This window comes from Salvia hispanica, chromosome 5 (assembly GCF_023119035.1).
Source record: "Salvia hispanica cultivar TCC Black 2014 chromosome 5, UniMelb_Shisp_WGS_1.0, whole genome shotgun sequence".
Lineage (NCBI taxonomy): Eukaryota > Viridiplantae > Streptophyta > Magnoliopsida > Lamiales > Lamiaceae > Salvia > Salvia hispanica.
Window position 1 is genome coordinate 1,305,482 of NC_062969.1, and position 18,390 is coordinate 1,323,871.

Sequence of the window (18,390 nt, forward strand, 5' to 3'; positions counted from 1 at the left end):
ATGAAATTTAATCCTTGACTATAACTATTAGAAGTCTTCATTTACAATTTTAAATAACTAAACAAGACAAGTTTTAATAAATGGAGTACTCTTGCCTCTATAAATACTTCACACTACCAATCATTCAATAACATCCCAAATACCATAGTAGCATATAAAAATTTCCATTATTTTCTTCAAGAACCCCACATTAGTTTCACAAATCATCAATAGTTTGATGGATAATTCATTATTGGAGATGGATTTATCTACCCTCCCAAAAGAAAATTGGTGGGGCGATCATGATTATCTCTATAAAGTTGGTGGCTTTTGGCTTTTGCCTCAATTTATCCAATCCATTTATAGGGTTGTTAAGTATTTCAAGCCAATGCCAAGTGATATAATATTGGCTTCTTACCCAAAAACCGGCACTACATGGCTCAAATCACTTGTTTTCTCTATCGTCCATCGATCTTCCAATTCTAAACATCGTCTATCCCTAAACCACCCCCATGACTTGGTCCCGACTTTAGAGGTTCAAGTTTTTACAACATCGAATATCGCCCCTAGTAGTGAAAATCAATCAAATAGAATATTCAGCACGCACATCCCATACCAGCTTCTATCAGAAACCCTAGATTCGTCTGAATGTCGCGTTGTCTACGTGACAAGGAACCCTAAGGACACCCTTGTCTCGACGTGGCATTTTGTCAACAAGTGGAAGAAAGCTATGGACTACCCTTGGCAACTCAACTTGGCGATCGATAAGTTTTGCCAAGGATTGAGCCCATGTGGACCTTACTATGATCATGTGATGGGGTACAAGAAGTTGAGCATGGAGAGGCCAACAAATGTGTTCTTCATAACCTATGAGGAGCTTAGGGTTGATCCAATAACTCATGTCAAGAGATTGGGTGAGTTTTTAGGGTTTCCATTCGAAGGAGATGAACAAGTTCAAGAGGTTGTCAATAGTTGCAGTTTCGAAGTGCTAAGTAACTACGAAGTGAACAGGTCAGAGGAATCTCCAACTTGGTTCCAACTTCCGTATAATTCTTTTTTTAGAAAAGGGGACGTTGGAGATCACAAAAACTATCTCAGTGATGAGACTATTGAGCGCATCGATGCACTTACTAGACAAAAATTTCATTCCTTAGGTTTCAATTATGGGACCTAATTAACAATTAGTTCATGTTATGTTTATGATTGTTGATGTTTGGGTTTATTTTTTTCCTTGAATCAATACTTTGATTTGATTGTATTTTCAAACTTTTGTTGCAAAACATATAAAGCGACCTGTGACTAAATTTATTTTTACTGTGATTGACTCTATCGGTGTTGAATTAACATGACCTTAATTAATTAACATTAATCATGACATTAATGAATTATTGAATAATTGGTGTCTTTTCAAGAAACACTAAAACTACTCGAATTAGACTAATCCCACTGAGTAGGACCATGCTAACAACTAGTACAAATTAAAATCATCGTGAATTAGCTCGTGAATTTTCAAAAAAAAAAATTGACAACATACGATGTGACGTCAGATAAAATGTAGGACCATAACGGCTAGCTAGTTATTTAATTTTCCTTTGAAGAATCACATATCAAATTGACCTTTTTAATCAACCAAAAAACATGTAGTATTTGGTGTATATACAAATGCCAACCACATGTTTGTACTATATATGAGATTTTTTAGACCAATTAAAGCTTTTCTTTATAGGGTGTGTTTGATTGGGAGTTTATATTTTATTTAGATATTTTTTAATTCTATTTATAGTGTTTGAATTGATGGTATATCATCTATAGTCTTTAATAACATATGTTTGATATGCTATATACTACCACTTTATAGTGTGAAAATTCCAAAACTTTCCTTTGACTTTTTTATACTCCTAGTATATTGAGTCTGAAGGTTATATTAGTAATTTCAGTTAATTTAAGATTGATATTTTATTACTATCACTGAATTTTTGTTGATAGTAATACACCCTTTTCTTGCCCTACTACAACGGGCCCTTGCCGTGTGAAAGGGTCACACAAAATAATTAAATGGCAATTCAAACACTAGATTGGGCCCTGTAAACACCCTTTAAATGTTTCTTTCTATCAATTCAAACACACCCTAATAACCTGTAAATTAATGATGCAGGAATTCGACTTTGTGAAAAACTAAATCAGTTCTTCAATTGATGCAATTTTCCAAAGTCGAATTATTGCGCAGTTTCGTAAGAATATCTCGTAAGTTTATCCAACTTTTTGACGTTGTAACGCCATAAATAGTCAAAATTGAAGCCATTTTTCTGAAAACTCGAAAGTTCTCCCCATGAAATAATTTCTATATTTGTCATTTTAGATTATCCACAATTTAAACACTCATTTTTTATACTTCACGCTCCTAGTTACACTCATGTTCCACTATAAAATTATTATAATATAAAAATAAACTTATATTGCAATAACATTTTCATCCATTTTTCTTTACATTTCTTAACCAAGACAAAGTAGAACTTTATATCGTAGAGTAGAAAGATATAGTAATATATTTTACTTTATAATTAATTAAAACTATAAAAAATTGTCATTGATACGTATCAAACTAAACTCTAGAAAAGAAAACTAAAAAAAATGTTTCGAAGCTATAAATATTGAATATTGATTAAAAAATTCCAAAAATGAACAGACAAGGCACTAGCCCTCAACAAGATGAGCCAACTGTAATAACGAACCAATGAGAGCTTCATCGGCGCTTCCTCAATTCACAATCAGAGCTAACTTAGCCTATTAAGTTAGTACCAAATTTAATCACCTAATCCACACTTAATGCCGAAGCTTTCTCTCTCATCCTTCATCACAATTTTACGCGTCTCTCTCTCTCTCTCCGCATACAATTTCATGTTCCTCAGACTTTCAAGATCCCAACTTCGCTGTAGATTCCTTGTCGGACCCACCACCAATTCAATATCTTTTTAGTTCCCAGCTCTCTTTCTTTCTCTGTTGACTTGATTTTTTTGGCGTTGATTGGTTAGAGCCCTGATATTCTTGTTATTCAGCTTGGGATAGCTCAAAAAGGGGGAATCTTGGCTTCTTTTTTTGGGTAATTCACTAACTTTGGGTATGAGAATTATGTGTTTGATGAAATGTCTGATCCAGTTTGAATGTGTTTTTGAGGTGTGGGAAAGGATCTGTTACTGAATCTTAAGAGAATTTTTTTTATTGATAATTTGTAAAGATGTCACTTTTGAATATTCTGCTCATCTTTATTCGATATGGTGTTCTTTGCTTGATTTATTTAACAAGTAGTAGAAGAAAAGAATCTCCTTTGCTTGAAATCTTGCATTTTTCTCAAATTTGTGTTGCAGTTTTTGATTGGGAATCAGGAATGGCAATTGAGAACCTTGATAAACATGATTTCATCAAGGATTTTCTCATCCCGGGCTCGTTGCTCGAGCAAGACACGGAGATCCAACGCTTGCCTTCTAAGCCCGGACACCCTGTTCTCGTGTTTATCAACTCGAAAAGTGGTGGTCAGCTTGGAGGAGAGCTTATTGTCACGTATAGATCCATACTAAACAAAGAGCAGGTGAAAAACTAGTTTCGTGTTGTGAAAACCATCTTTTTCGAATAACTAGACACATGAGCTTACTTATTTTAGCCATATTTTTAGGTTATTGATTTAGGGGAAGAAGCTCCTGATAGGGTGATTCGAAAGGTTTTTATCAATCTCGAAAGGCTGAAGAAGCAAGGGGATGAGAATGCTTTTTGGATTGAGGATAAATTGAGGCTAATTGTGAGTTGTGAACAAAAGGAAATAAAGAAGTGGTCTTTCCTTTTCCTTATACTACTTTTTTATTGGTGATTTCTTGAAACTTAATGTATGAGCTTCGACATATAGGTAGCTGGTGGAGATGGCACGGCCGGATGGATTCTTGGGGTTGTTTCTGATCTCAAACTATCTCACCCGCCACCTATCGCTACTATGCCTTTGGGAACTGGAAACAATCTGCCATTTGCATTTGGTTGGGTAAGTATGATCATTCTTTGAGTTATGTTTCGAGTATATTCGTTGTTTGAGCTCTCAGTTTATGGCGATGCATTTTAGGGTAAAAAAAATCCGGGTACTGATCGTGGCTCTGTGCTTTCGTTCATGGATAAAGTACGGGGAGCAGACGAAATGAAGATGGACAGGTAATTTATAAACCTTTTTTACTTCATAGAAGATCGTTATAACCATGGATAGTTTGTCATTTTCATCAAGATCGTTATTTATCGACAAATAAGCAATCAGAACATTCTTGATAATGTGTTGGCATGATGTACATATACAGTGATCGTGTCTTACTCTTGCGATTTTGCTTAAAATTTTCTGTACATAACAGTTGGCACATTATGATGCGAATGAAAGCAATACAAGGTTGTGCTCCGGTTGCTCCTCCTGAGTTGCCACAATCGTTGCATTCATTTCATCCCGTTTCTTCAACAGATGACCTCAATGTGGTAAGAAACGCTTTCCATCCTTCGTTTAAGGTGTACTTTCCCATTTTCAACTGTGGCTAGTCGTACTTATGTGTCACTTGCCACAATATTACAGGAAGGTTATGATACGTATCGTGGAGGGTTCTGGAACTACTTCAGCATGGGTACGCGAATTAAAGAATCTTGACGACATTTACACAGTTTAGGTTTTTTAGCTTATTGTGCTGAGTTGTTGTTTTTTCCTTCTCTTCAGGAATGGATGCTCAGGTTTCTTATGCTTTCCACAACGAGCGCAAGAGGAACCCGGAAAAATTCAAAAACCAGCTTGTGAATCAGGTAAAATGACTGGACAACTAACACTGTATTAGTTTTTTTTATTTCGTCTTCCTTAAAAATCGTTGTGATTTCTGTCATTTGTATCTTCCATTACAGAGTACATATGCTAAGCTAGTAAGCACACAAGGATGGTTTTTGCCTTCTCATTTGAACCATGCTGCAAGGTGAGTTCGTAAGCTGTCGAACGGATGTTTTTGCTCAACTTCTGCTTAACTTACCTTTCAAGGCTCGCTTATGCAAACCGGCCTCCTTAACATAAAATTGCATTCCCATTGCAGTATCTCTCAACTTTGTAAGGTTAAGATCATGAAAAAGGGTGGTTCTGATTGGGAAGACCTTAAAATTCCTCACAGGTACGACACTTAACTGCTATGCATACGCTCGTTTAACTTTCTGATGGTCGTGTTACTACAAACAAATAGAACCTGGGATTCTTGGGTTCGAAAATTGCTCTGATTTCAACTTGAACTAATGCATTTTTCGTCTAACATTCAGCGTCAGATCAATCGTGTGCCTCAATTTACCCAGCTTTTCTGGAGGACTAAATCCGTGGGGAAATCCGAATAGTCATAAACGTCGTAATGTAAGTAGTATTCTCGAATCTCAACCAGCCATCCATCACCCAATTCGTTTACTATAACTAACCTCATGAATTTCTGCACCTGCAACAGAGAGACTTAACCCCGCCTTGCGTAGATGATGGCCTTCTTGAGATTGTTGGCTTCAGAAACGCTTGGCACGGGCTTGTTTTGCTCGCTCCAAATGGACACGGGACTCGTCTTGCACAGGTTAGTGAAACGTTGTGTGACTATGTTTTGTCCAGAACGTAATGTTTTTTTTTTCTTGCATCCTATCAAGGCACACCGTATCAAATTCGAGTTCCATAAAGGTTCAGCTAAAGAAACGTACATGAGAATCGATGGAGAGCCGTGGAAACAGCCTCTTCCAGAGAACGATGAGACGGTTGTGGTGGAAATCTCTCATCTTCGCCAAGTCAAGATGCTTGCCATCGATGGTTGTAGAGCCGGGAGTGTTTCAGGCTCCCCGCCTCCGGAAGGTCACGACGTCGATGATAAGGATAGTGAGAAGGAAGATGAGGAAGTGAAGAAGAAGTTTGGTGCAGCAGACACTTTCAAGTTCCCAGAAGGGTTTCATATCTCCCATTTCAGTTGATAATGTAATTAATCTTTGGTAATATCTGATTATTTTGGTAGTTTGTTTCTTCCCAAGCATCATATTAAGACATGGAGTGCTATTTATTGGGGCAATTACATTGTAGTGTTGTGTACATTAGATTAGGATATATTGATTGATTGTGAAATATGTAATATATTTTATTGGGAATATTATAGTTTAAGACTTTAAGAGTAATGTAATGTTATGTACCTTATGTTGTCTGTAAACACTATTCTTGTTTATTGTTGTTTATTTTATTTTATACATTTGGTTTAATTTCAATATCTCAATATTTTATACATAAGGTACTAATTTTAGTTATTGTGAAGTATGCTACTACAAAATTAATGACGATTAATGGCAGTCTAATGAATTATGAACAAAAATTACATTAATTTCAATAATAGAATGCCAGCTCTCTTAACATTTTTTTTCTTAAGAACTCAACTCTTCTACTTTACAGCAACCTATCATACAATCTGCATCATCTTTGGATAAAACCAATCTTAATTATATAACAGTTTTAACATCAAGGCTAGCATTACACACCTACCATGATGCAGAAGTCGAAAACGTGTCGTTCATCAGACCAGTGCTCCTCCAAGCATTTTTTTGATAGCCTCGTTCGCGTTTTGGGTTGCAGCCCTTTCTTCTAATTTCTTCTTCTCTCTGACATTCAGATGCAGAGGAAACGCGTGAGAATCATGTGATACGGATGCCGGAATAAAGATAGAGCAATGGGATATTTGGAAATGGAAACAGAAAAGAGATGGATCTCATTCAGCCCCTTTCAGAGAGGATATTTTCACCTGTCGACGTATTCCCGCAACAACTCTTTGGCTTGAACCAGCTTTGAGAGAAGATTGCGGTAGACGTCAAGGTCGCGATCAACACTTTTCTTGTTTACGTTTAGAGCAGCACAAAGCTGTTGAATTATAAAGAGACATTTCAGACTTACACCCACTACTTACCAATGTATTCAATGATATATTAGGCTTTTCAAGTAGGAGAGAAAGCAAGAGAGATATAATCATGAAATGGTAAACGATCATCACTTTTTACCAGTTCACAACTATTCAGCATCATTACTAACATCCGTTTTCAGATAATCAACATCCATTTTCAGATAATCCAGACCACTTCTAAGAGGCATCATAAAAAATTCATTGAATGTTAAGTTCAAACTTTTACCTTGTCTAAGATGGTTGGCTCAGTTGCATTTGACAACTCAAGCAAGCGGAAGAGACCGACAGCAAAGAACCGACTGTAGCTGAAATTTCCCTTGCTCCCTGCTCTTTCTGAGATGTCCTTTAAGATGTCCTCAACTTCTCCTTCTCGAGATGCAAAATCAACTAAAGTAGCGGCTGATTGAGAACGAGCCCATTCTTCTACCTTCTGGGCATCAGCTCTGTAACAAAAAACTTACTTTAATATGCCGCATTACGCACTAGGATCACAGAAAGATAAATCGTACTTTCGCATCGCATAGGTATGGATTGACAACAGAATTAACATTCTACTTAGATTGCACTTCAACCATTTTGTACAGATAAATTTTATCAGGTAAATTATATGAATTGGAAAAACACTTGCATCAAATAGTCAGTTCAAGAGTGTTTCGCATCAAATAGTCAGTTCAAGAGTGTTTCAAACGAGCCTGTATTGAGCAGGATCCTCATTTAGAGCCTCAACATAAGCTTTGAAAATGGCCTCTCTATCTTCATTACTCGGGTATCCCTCCATGAGCTGATCATACACGGTAACAAAACCAAGGGCAAACACCGGATCATACCGGTATGACTTCTTGTACCTCATCAAGTGCTGCTGTACAATCAGCTCCTGTAATACTGTATTATATATACTCGGAATCGGCCTCTTATATGCCTTCAAGAAATTCAACTTCGTCTCAGCAACCGTAGGGGGATCTGAAAGCAATATCGATACGATGTCTCAGAATGACTAATTGAGAAACAAAACACCAATCTACAGCAAAAAGGTTAAATGTTTCCCTGCTGATTATAGATTATCCTCTCTAATACAATATAATGATCAATATATGCAACAATCACCAAGCATTTTAACATTTCTGAAACAATGTAAGATTATGTGGCATCAAAATGGTTGAGTTAAAGGTGAGATTATTGGATATCAGTAGGGAAACAATCATAGCCTCACATAAATTGAAGTTTCCTATTGAAGCAGAAGCTATAGCAGCATTTCAGTTGTCAATTCAGCATTACAATCTGAGTAAATCAGGAAAAATTTGCCCAACCTCCCTAATTTTGCCCTAGAATCTAAGATTTGGTAAATTTTCATCAATGAATAGCTCCAATTTCTAAATCATCATCAAAATAGCTGATGCTCTTAGTGACCTACTTTACTAAATCAAAATTGAAACAAATCACACAATAAACAATAATTTACAGAAATTAAACTACACAGAAAGCTGAAAATCCGTAGAGATGGAGAATGGAGCTTGCCTGCGGCGGAGGACATGCAGTGAATCGCCAAACCGTAGCGCAAACTCCGGCACCGGAGCTTGCCGGAACCGCCGGGCGAGCGGAGCTTGATAGAGCTGAAATTCGACGCGAAACATCGGTGAGAAGGTGGAATCGGGAACTTCCGGTCGGGTGAGTGAGCTATTGAAGCAAACGACACCGATGCAACGGCCGCCATTGTTGAATTTCGAGGAAGCAATAGGGAAAGAGGGAAAGCAGTTTTCCGTTTCCGATTGCTCTCTTTAGATTTGAGGTGTCAGGGATTGCCCAATGGTGTTTCGCCACGTGGATCCATCGTTGTGTGAGGGTGACCTTCTCATGTGTGGTGGTGTTTGCTCTATATTAGTACTATTAATAAAGCCAAAATACATTTAAGTTGAAAACTTATTATAATTTGATTATACCATTTTTTTTTATAAATCTGGAGCCTGCACAATTGTAAGAGAGAGTTATGTTCAAGTAAATATTTTATTGTTAATGTGAGATCTTCTGGTATTATTGTTGATCTAGAAAATGAAATTCATGGGATCGGACACAAGTTAGTCGAAAGGCAAGAGATCTGCGACGAACGTTGCTATTACGAAATGGTAGACGAAGATGGAATCCAGAGGGTTGAGCGAAGCTGCCACACCGGGGGTAAGTGGCAACTCCAATGTGCGAATAGTGTTGCATTTATTGCCGAGATTGAAGCTATTTTCTTATGTGCCTTACCTTATTCCTTGTTGGCTAAGAGCATCAACAACAATACAATGGAGAGGGAGCCGTGACACACTCGGCGAGCATCCCTCTCCATTCCGGGAGGGCGGCAACGGGCGTAGGACAAGGGGTGGGGCAGCCGCCATCAGGACGGGTGCGGGCGGGAGAACAAGAGTCACTCAGAAAAACATACTCCTACTATTAGAAGATTCTCAATTCTCTTCTCCATAAATGTTAGCCTATCTTCTACTCCTCCGGCCCCCAAAGTTTGTTCCATTTTACCATTTCGCTCGTCCCACTTGAAATCTTATTAAAAATAGACATTAAATACACTCTGAATCTCCTCAATGTGGAACCCTTTTTCAACTATACACCTTCATTTAATACAAAGTCGAACAATTTTTTAAATCCGCGCCAGGTCAAATTGTGACAAACTTTGAGGTACAGAGGATTTTATTGTATGTTTTTCGATCTAAGAAGTAAGTCTCGTTCTCCACTTCAATATCTATCACATTTCCATTTATCTCTTCTAATTTCGTAGAGTAATAAAATTTGTATCGTTCACGATTAAAACTAAATTGATAGTGGACATTGAGAATACGATTATCCCTCCCATCCAAAAATGGTAAGCTAAATATATACATAATGAAAGATTTCTAAACACAATCACATGGTTTTTTGTAAAAATTATTGTCTAGATTTTATATTAGGCATCAAATTTGTTTTGTCCTATTTATACACCGAAGTGCTAACCTTTGAAGGGAAATTGATTTGAACCATCATACAAGAACACATATTTCCAAATTATTCTATTTCTTGAATACATTACTCTCAAATTACATAAAATCAACACTACTAGACAAGACTCACACAACCAAGAATTAAAATCTTCTTCTTTACTAAAATCAAATCAAGTTAATACCATATCATATCTATACACATTTTACTAACAATATGAAATAAAATACGAGACTGAAACAAGACGCTACTTAGTGGGACCCCAGCAAATGAGGTGCATGATCTTCTCAGCCTTCTCGGCTTCCCTCGCTCTTCTCATTGCGTAATCCTCATGCTCGGAATTAGATCTCCTCGCAACTCCCGAGCCACCGATCACCCATTTGGCTCGGCCAGTGTCGGCCGTGATCGACGGTGGAGAAGAACTAATGACGCCGGACTCCGCCATGCTATTCCTCTGCAACATTTTTGAGTTACTTAGAGAAATTAAAAGTAAACAAGTTTGAGTTCACCACGTATGATATTTGTAGTGTAATTGTGTGGTGGAATTGAATGCAATAAAAGAAAAACAAGGGGTTGTGGCCCCATGTTTCTAAGAGAGGGAATTTGTCACCACAAGATATATAGTGCCAAAAATCTTGGTGCTGGTTTTTTTTTCTATGTTTTTTTCTTGGATTAATTATTTAGTGTGTTATTAATGAATGGTGAACATGTGATATCATTTTAGTGGTGATGTGAATTTAAACGATGATCAACGAAATAGGAAGATTTGTACACTAAAAAAAACACGATTTACCTCCAACGGGTTATAGCGCAGTTGGCAGCGCAGAGCTGTGGTGACCTTGAGGTCACGAGTTCAAATATCACCACCGTTGGGAGACTTCCCGACCTTAATCTGCAAGCTCAGTCGAGCAGAATTCATTTGATTCCCACGAAGGTGGGTTCGGAACACCTGTGTCAAATAAAACAGAAGGTGTTTTCGGAAAACCTGTGGTTGAAAAAAAAAACGTACCGGCTTAAATCCGATTCCCCACGTCTGTTGAAGAATTTACCGACGTATGTTCGTTCTATCACAAAATTCTTTGATAGTAGAAAGTTATGTAAATTAAAAAAAAATATTGAGATATAATTTCTTGAGTTGAAAAATTAGAATAAAGTTGAGACATAAATTTGATGAATTTCAAATTTTGGGATATAAATGATAAAACCGCGAGCTAATTTGTTTTCAATCCTACCCTCTCTCTATTTTTGTGTAATCTTTAACAAAGTGAAAATAACTCTTTTTCAAACAATTATATTATATTCAATTGTCGGTGCCAATAGATTTTAGAATCCATTTATCCAAAACTACGGCTCTTTTTATTTAGTTATTTCGTCGATTTATAATTATGAAAGTGTGGGCTGTTCTCATTATTTAAAGGAAGCCCAGACTGAAAAGTACTTGTTTAGGCCTTATTTATAATTTGAGTTTAAACAAAGGCCCAACTTCGTATCGGATTTTCACTTAATATATCAGAAAAAAAAATCATAAAATCCAAAATAATGGATAAATTTTTTAATTATTTTAGAAATATTCTAAAAATATTATTTGAATAAAATATTTTACATGTACTACTTAATTTGGATTTCTCTAATTTTTTGGTTACGAAAAAGAAATCCGATTAATTTATTTTGAAAAATCGAAATCGAATTTAATATTATAATTTCATACGATTCAGTTATTCAGATTACAAATATTTTGCTCAAAAATACTCATATATCTTGATCTTACCTCGTCGGCAAAAATTCCAATAGCTTGTCTATTCTAAACAATTTATAATCACCAATCAAACATTGTAATCGCAACGGCAAAGTATATATATAAATCTACGCAATTATTTAAGTTCACAATTCGGACTTATTTTGGCAAGTTACGATTTTATAAGAATAAATGGAGGTTTTATCCGTTCATATGCTAATGATAACGGTATTTCCAAAGTGTTAACTAATAATTTTCTCTTATAAATACTCCCACAAACAAAGCATACTTAAGCACTCATCACTACTCAAATTAACTAACATTTATTTGAGAAAGATAACATTATTAATCTCAATGGCCAAGATTAATAATAACAGCCTCTTCTTCAAATTGGCTCTTGTGCTCATTCTTGTTCTTATGATATCTGTGGCTGAGAGTGTTAATTGTAAGTATTCTTCTTTACTTTTAATATTTATTACTTCATCCGTCTCCATTAAATGTCTCATTTTTCCTTTTTTGTCTGTCCGTCAATAAATGTATCATTTCTATTTTACTATATTTGGTAGGTGGTTCCACTAACTTATTCTACTCACAGTTTATTACTCCCTCTGTCCCGAATAATTCGACCCAGTATTCCATTTCGAGTCGTCCCACATAATTTGTCTCATTTCACTTTTACCATTTTTGGTAGTGGACCCCATATTCCACTAACTCATTCTTACTCACATTTTATTATAAAACTAGCACTTTAAAAGTAGGACCCACATCCCACCAACTTTTTCAACTCACTTTCCATTACATTTCTTAAAACCCGTGTCGGGTCAAAGTGTCCCAAATTATCTGGGACGGGGGGAGTATAAAATTGATGTATAAAAATATGACTCATATTACACAAACTTTTTCTATCTACTTTTTTTAACAAAGTCAAACAATTTCTTAAAACCATACACGGTCAAATATGGTATAATACTGAATTCTAAAGTCTTTCTCTTTCTCTCTCTCCAGTTGGATTTGGAAAGAAAGATGCAACTCTAGTTTGCAACTCAGTTCATGGAACAGTGAGCGATGAAACATGTTCAAGTGTGGCTCAAGATTTCAATCTCTCTCTTGATGATTTCCTCGCCATTAATCCCAATATCAACTGCGACTCGATCTTCGTTGGCCAATGGCTCTGTGTCGATGGTTCTTCCTAAGACAGTCTCCAACCACTTACATCAAACTCGGACCTATTTTTCAGTAAATGTCACGTCAATAAAAAGACTAGAGATGGTCTGACTACGATCAAACTGTCTCCACCAATAAAGAGATTTTCAGCATTTCTTAATGTAGTCTATGATATTTCGAGTTTGTTATCGTGTTCTTACATAGTTTTGTGTGTGATAGAGGTGTTTAGTGAAGTTGTCGCAATTGTTTACTTGCAATAAAAGTTTGTGAGTTTCATCTCGTAGTATTTTTTTTTTACTAAACACTCAAAATTTGTTGGTGAATTTTATTTCATACTTTATTCTATTCACTTGAAACAAAATAAAACAACATAAACTCAGACAAAAAAAAGAAATAGGCTATCTTGAAGAGGGTGGAGGGAGTAATATGCAAAATTCCACATTGTTTCTAACTAATAATCAAAGTTTTCAGTTGTTGTAACCATTGTTAAATCAAAAAGTAATATAAGCAATCAGTAACTAATACACATAATTTCAACCTCGAAGATAACGACGGTATAATATAAAGTATTAATCCCCATATGCTTGTACTTTATATATATTACTTGTCATTGATTAAATATTTTAAAATTCGTCATTATTGAAACCATATAAAATCGATTTTTAATTAGGTAGGCTAGCTGAGTGGTGCTCTTGATTTGACAACAATCTCTATAGATTCTGACATAGTTATTTATTTAATTATGACCTTATCAATATACTAAAACAATACTAATAATTGTTAGTTAACTCAAGAAATATCATATGAAGTGGATCTCGGTTGTCGTGATTAATATAAGTAGATATTATGACCTTTTTAGATTCGAGAGCAACAAATTAAAGTGTAAGCAATAATTTTGCAAAAGTAATCATATCCAATTTTAGCCATAAATCAAATATTAAACTTATTTTATTAAGACATAATTGTTGGGACTTAGTCAAATATTAGCAACGATTTGGATAATGTTAGGTCAATAATGTTGATGCTCATTATTGTCCCATTCATGGAGGAGCTAGGGTGTTGTCCGTTCAAGAGTCACCGGTTCCGGTTCACAATCGAATGCGTTATTTTTTTAATCAAGAACATGTAACTCCGATTGGGAAACACCGATAAAATTCGACTAAATTTTATTTAAATTATTATATGCAAAAGTCATTGTTAAACATTTGAAAACATATTTTTTTGATCAAAAATTTGAATCTATTCCTCATGTCAAATTTTTTCTATGTTTAACCCTGATGGTGCGACAGTTTCGATCCTTCGGGGTCGTTCTTCATCTGTAATCATTGCCAGCGACAGCTATTACACCGCCTCTATTATCTGATACTTGATACTGACCTTCTTCATTATGTTTGACCCACACATTCGATTATTTTCTAAATAAGTCCATTGACAAGTATCATCACGAGTATATACTGAAGTTTTCGATGTTGTTGGAAATGACACGGGTACGTTTTAGTTGATACAATGTAATTGGACTCTTATGGGCACGTGGGAGTGACAATGATCGGCCATGGCTCAGTGAAGTTAAGGGTGGTGGTTTGCCCATGCGGATCCCACGTGATAGGTACGGACTCCAAAAACATTGCATTCATGAATTTGTGTAATTTCTCAACCTTATTGTCATTCTTTATTGGATTCTCCCATGATACAAGAACCCACAAATATAGCTATAAAAATTTATTACTACTACATTCAAATATATTGTCACGACGTGTGTTCTGTTAATGACAATTGCAGATCTATTTTTGTATGTTTTCTCAGTATATCTAATTGTAATAGTAATTGATTTGACGCACCATTTTAGAGAATAAATCACGATTATAGAAATGAAGAAATGAGGTTTTATCTAATTTTAGTAAATTTATATCTCTAATAAGACAAGACATATATGTATCATTCATTGGAACCATATTGAACTATATAATGATAATCTTGAACCAAAAAAAATATTAACCAACCAACTGCTAATATTCATCGGTGAATTTTTTAAAATACGAACTCAAAATGATTTGTCTAACTCAAAAATGTAATTTACATTCTAATAACTTTTTATAAATACCTTACTGCTATCACCTTTCTTTTTTAGTTTGTCTAACTCAAAATGTCCATTTTTTATATTTAGAAAAAATCTCTCTTTCTTTCTTCTTATTAAAATATTTAAATACAATTTTTTCTCTATTTACTCTAGCTAATTAATAATTCTTTCTAAAATTTCGTATCACTCAAGAGTATGAACCTCTCGAGTAAGACGAAAGAAGTAGCCCTTTAAATTATAGTCCATCCAAATAACAAAACTGTTGTTCTTTAAATGGTGGACAAAGAAAATGAGATTAGATGAGATGAGGTGGGCCCAATAGGAATAAACAATTGAATAAAGTTGAAAGTTGTGGGCCCATTGGGTTTGGGCGCATGATGACACTTGGTGGATAAGCTCGACGATGCCCCACACTCACTTTATTCCCGTTTCAGTTTTTTTAATGGAAAAAAAAAAAAAATATTCCCATCTCAATATAGTAGAATGCAATTTTTAGGAAACACTTAAAATTGGGAATTAAAAATGATTAAGACTTTTATTAATCCATTGGTCCTCATTTAGCTTTAATAATAGCATTCAAGATTTTGCCAAGGTAGCATTTGCCCTATCCATTAGTTAAATTAACTCAAACTTGAATTGGTCCAAAATTATTAGAAATTGATTTGATCATGATACAAAAACAAAATTATTTATATGTACCATTATCTTGCGTTAAGTACAAATCAGTATGTATTTATATAAAAGGGAGTTCGGTTTGCAAGATTGTATCACATGATTAAATTCGTAGTGTGTTCGATTGAAGAGATTCAATTCCACAATTCAATCCTAGATGAATAATCATAGGATAAATTATCATAGCTAACCCCCTATGACTAGTACAACTCAATCCTAAATTATATGTTGGAATTATTTTATCTTTATAACCAAACACCACCTTATCATAAGATTCCATATTATCCAAATAAGTGATACCCCCTCCGTCCTCGATTAAGAGTCACATTTTTCCATTTCGGTCCGTCCCCAATTAAGAGTCACACTTCATTTTTACCATAAATAGTAAGTAGGTCTCACATCCCACTAACTCAATTCACTCACATTTTATTATAAAACCAATATAAAAAAATGGATCTCACATTCTACTAACTTTTTCAACCAATTTTTCTTTACATTTCTTATAACCCGTGTCCGGTCAAAGTGTGACTCCTATTCAAAGACGGAGGGAGTACTGAACTAGAGAGGTTCCAAAATAGACTGTAATTTACCAAATCACCCCTAACCGATCTATAAATATATTGCCCCATTTGCCTTAGAACTCTCACAAATCACAAAAGAAATCCAATTAATTCAAAACAAAATCAAAATCAAAATCAATCATTCACGAGAAATGAGTTACATGAACAGAGTGTGGATGGCCGCCAGCGTCGCCGTCGTCAACGGCCACTCCGACAAAGGGCAGAAGCTGAAATCCGGCCTCACTTCCCTCCACCACGGCGGCAAGAAGCGCTCCTTCTTCTCCGCCGCCGATCTCCGCCCCTTCTCCGGCGCACTCAACACCGACATGGAAGGCCTCTCCGCCGCCGCCGGCGAGAGGATCGGGCAGGCCGACGATTCTCTCCGGCAAGTCATGTACTTGAACTGCTGGGGGCAGAGCTGACCGTCGCCCGTAGGGGTAAAACTGTAAATTCAGGGAGCCAACCGAGATGCTGAACCCGCTGAAGTGAGTCGGATCGGCCCGGATTTGGGGGGTGGAAAATGGGAGATGTCGGAAGATGGAGGACCTGATTGTAAATTTTGTAAAATTGACTTGTTGAGTTGTTTGTAGCATCAATAATGGATGGGCCAATGAGTTAATCATAGTTACTTTTTTTCTTTGTTTTTTTCTTTTTGTTCTCTTATTAGAGCCTCCACAACAGCAATAGACCAGCCATAGGCCAACCACTCTTTCTTCTTACTACATCATCAGTACTAAAAATTCACATGCCACATCATCATTTTAATCAAATAGGCTAGCCGCAATAAAAATAATTCAAAAACAACATTTACAAAATTAAATTTACGATAAATTATGGAATTAAATTTACAAGACATATACAGGAAAATTCATTCATTTCATTTAAATAAAACAAAGGTACATAGATAAACTCGTTAATAATAAGAGAGTAAGAGAAAAAATAATGGATCGTGAGGTTCAGATAGTAGTAAATTACTAGTATATCATAACTTGGACATTTTTTTCTATTGTCTCCCTGATTTTGACTTGGGAAAAAATATGTTCAATTTGGAAGCCAAAATACTTTAGCTTGATCTTACGCTTCACATTTTTCATACTAATTTTCCATACTAAAATCAATGGTTTTGTGAGTGATATACATCGTATTTGCAAAAAAATCATAAATTTTGGCTTTCATGTAGTACACAAATTTCTCCACTTGTTAAAGTCTTGATATAATTGGACAAAAACTTAAACAAACTTCCTGGTTTATCCATCAATTTGTCTAAAAATAAAACAATACTAGACAAATTGTTTAAGAACGAAGTGACATTAACAAAGCCTATGTTAGATTGCATTAATTGTAATTTCTAGCATATGGAATTGTTCCAAAGTCGTCTTTATATGTTTGTTGATTACTCATGATGATATATGATCCATATGCTTGATTCAAAATAAGGAATATACTTAGAAACAACGAAATATTTTTAAATTATATTAAGACGAGAATATTTTTAAAAAATACCTCCAATTAACTAGCTACACATCATTTTACAATAAATTAAACTAGAGAATGGACTTCTTTGTTCATCTTGTACAAATATAAATAATAATTACAATAATTACAGTTAATTTCTTTCACAATGCAAATTATCACACTGTATAGGAGTGAAAAATGAGGAAAAGCCGGCTGTTTTTCCCTCGTGAACACCAACTATTTTCCTATAAATAGGACCACAAATTATTGACTAGAACACAACAATTGTGGTTAAAACAATAATCTCATAATTATTAAGATAAGCTCAAATGGCTAATTACGCTAAGGCAAAGGCTTTTCTTAGCATTGCAGCTATTCTTCTTGCACTTGTTTTAGTGCATGTTGCCGAAAGTCGAGTGCTTCCCAAATGTGAGTCTATTTATTTATTTATTTAAGTCCATTTTATTTAATTTGTGAGTTAATTATAATTTGTATATCCAATATTTTTTGGTAAAAAAAATTGCATAACAATTTATATAAAATTTAAATAAATTTGAAGATTTTACAAAAGAAAAAAAGAGTTTATAGGGGCTTAACTCCATGCAGTTATGCTCATAGGGTAGTGATAAAATGGAAACTCGTACTCCCCCTGTCCCATTAGAAATGAAACATTTTCCTTTTTAGTTTGTCTCATTAAAAATGAAACGTCTCTAAAAATGGAAACAACACTCTCTCTACTTTTTCTTCTCTCTTACTTTACTCTTTCTTCATTAACTCACAAAACAACATTACATAAAATCTTGTGCCGAAAAGCAAATGTTGCAT

At 35.1% G+C, this 18,390-nt stretch overlaps 4 protein-coding genes across 4 annotated transcripts; 3 read left to right on the top strand and 1 right to left on the bottom strand.

The window, feature by feature from the left end:
• The first annotated feature begins 238 nt into the window (after positions 1-238).
• Positions 239-1,153, top strand: LOC125188179 (cytosolic sulfotransferase 17-like). Its single transcript, XM_048084935.1, has one exon. The coding sequence runs from the start codon at positions 239-241 to the stop codon at positions 1,151-1,153; it is 915 nt and encodes a 304-aa protein (XP_047940892.1).
• Positions 1,154-2,787: 1,634 nt separating this feature from the next.
• On the top strand, positions 2,788-6,252 carry LOC125191182 (diacylglycerol kinase 1-like). The gene is made up of 13 exons (XM_048088677.1): positions 2,788-3,079; positions 3,345-3,565; positions 3,650-3,772; positions 3,878-4,006; positions 4,085-4,170; positions 4,362-4,479; positions 4,574-4,622; positions 4,712-4,794; positions 4,891-4,958; positions 5,073-5,147; positions 5,290-5,377; positions 5,466-5,582; positions 5,653-6,252. Exons 2-13 carry the CDS (start codon positions 3,365-3,367, stop codon positions 5,965-5,967), a joined length of 1,452 nt encoding a protein of 483 aa, XP_047944634.1. The 5' UTR covers positions 2,788-3,079; positions 3,345-3,364; the 3' UTR covers positions 5,968-6,252.
• An 87-nt stretch (positions 6,253-6,339) lies between these two features.
• Positions 6,340-8,775, bottom strand: LOC125187112 (protein THYLAKOID FORMATION1, chloroplastic-like). The gene is made up of 5 exons (XM_048083633.1): positions 8,451-8,775; positions 7,628-7,895; positions 7,162-7,378; positions 6,780-6,895; positions 6,340-6,639 (listed from the first exon to the last, which is right to left on the bottom strand). The coding sequence occupies exons 1-5, from the start codon at positions 8,644-8,646 to the stop codon at positions 6,555-6,557; spliced, it is 882 nt and encodes a 293-aa protein (XP_047939590.1). The 5' UTR covers positions 8,647-8,775; the 3' UTR covers positions 6,340-6,554.
• Positions 8,776-16,185: 7,410 nt separating this feature from the next.
• LOC125190432 lies at positions 16,186-16,755 on the top strand. The gene has a single exon (XM_048087747.1). It carries the CDS (start codon positions 16,263-16,265, stop codon positions 16,530-16,532), a length of 270 nt encoding a protein of 89 aa, XP_047943704.1. The 5' UTR covers positions 16,186-16,262; the 3' UTR covers positions 16,533-16,755.
• The last annotated feature ends 1,635 nt before the right edge of the window (positions 16,756-18,390 follow it).

Coding starts and splice junctions, on each gene's coding strand:
- LOC125187112 (XM_048083633.1), bottom strand. CDS start 8,646: ATGGCGGCCGTTGCATCGGTGTCGTTTGCTTCAATAGCTCACTCACCC. Junction 7,896..8,450: donor CTGCATGTCCTCCGCCGCAG/GCAAGCTCCATT, acceptor TATTGCTTTCAG/ATCCCCCTACGGTTGCTGAG. Junction 6,896..7,161: donor AGCCAACCATCTTAGACAAG/GTAAAAGTTTGA, acceptor ATAATTCAACAG/CTTTGTGCTGCTCTAAACGT.
- LOC125190432 (XM_048087747.1), top strand. CDS start 16,263: ATGAGTTACATGAACAGAGTGTGGATGGCCGCCAGCGTCGCCGTCGTC.
- LOC125191182 (XM_048088677.1), top strand. CDS start 3,365: ATGGCAATTGAGAACCTTGATAAACATGATTTCATCAAGGATTTTCTC. Junction 3,773..3,877: donor AGGATAAATTGAGGCTAATT/GTGAGTTGTGAA, acceptor TTCGACATATAG/GTAGCTGGTGGAGATGGCAC. Junction 5,378..5,465: donor ATAGTCATAAACGTCGTAAT/GTAAGTAGTATT, acceptor CACCTGCAACAG/AGAGACTTAACCCCGCCTTG.
- LOC125188179 (XM_048084935.1), top strand. CDS start 239: ATGGATTTATCTACCCTCCCAAAAGAAAATTGGTGGGGCGATCATGAT.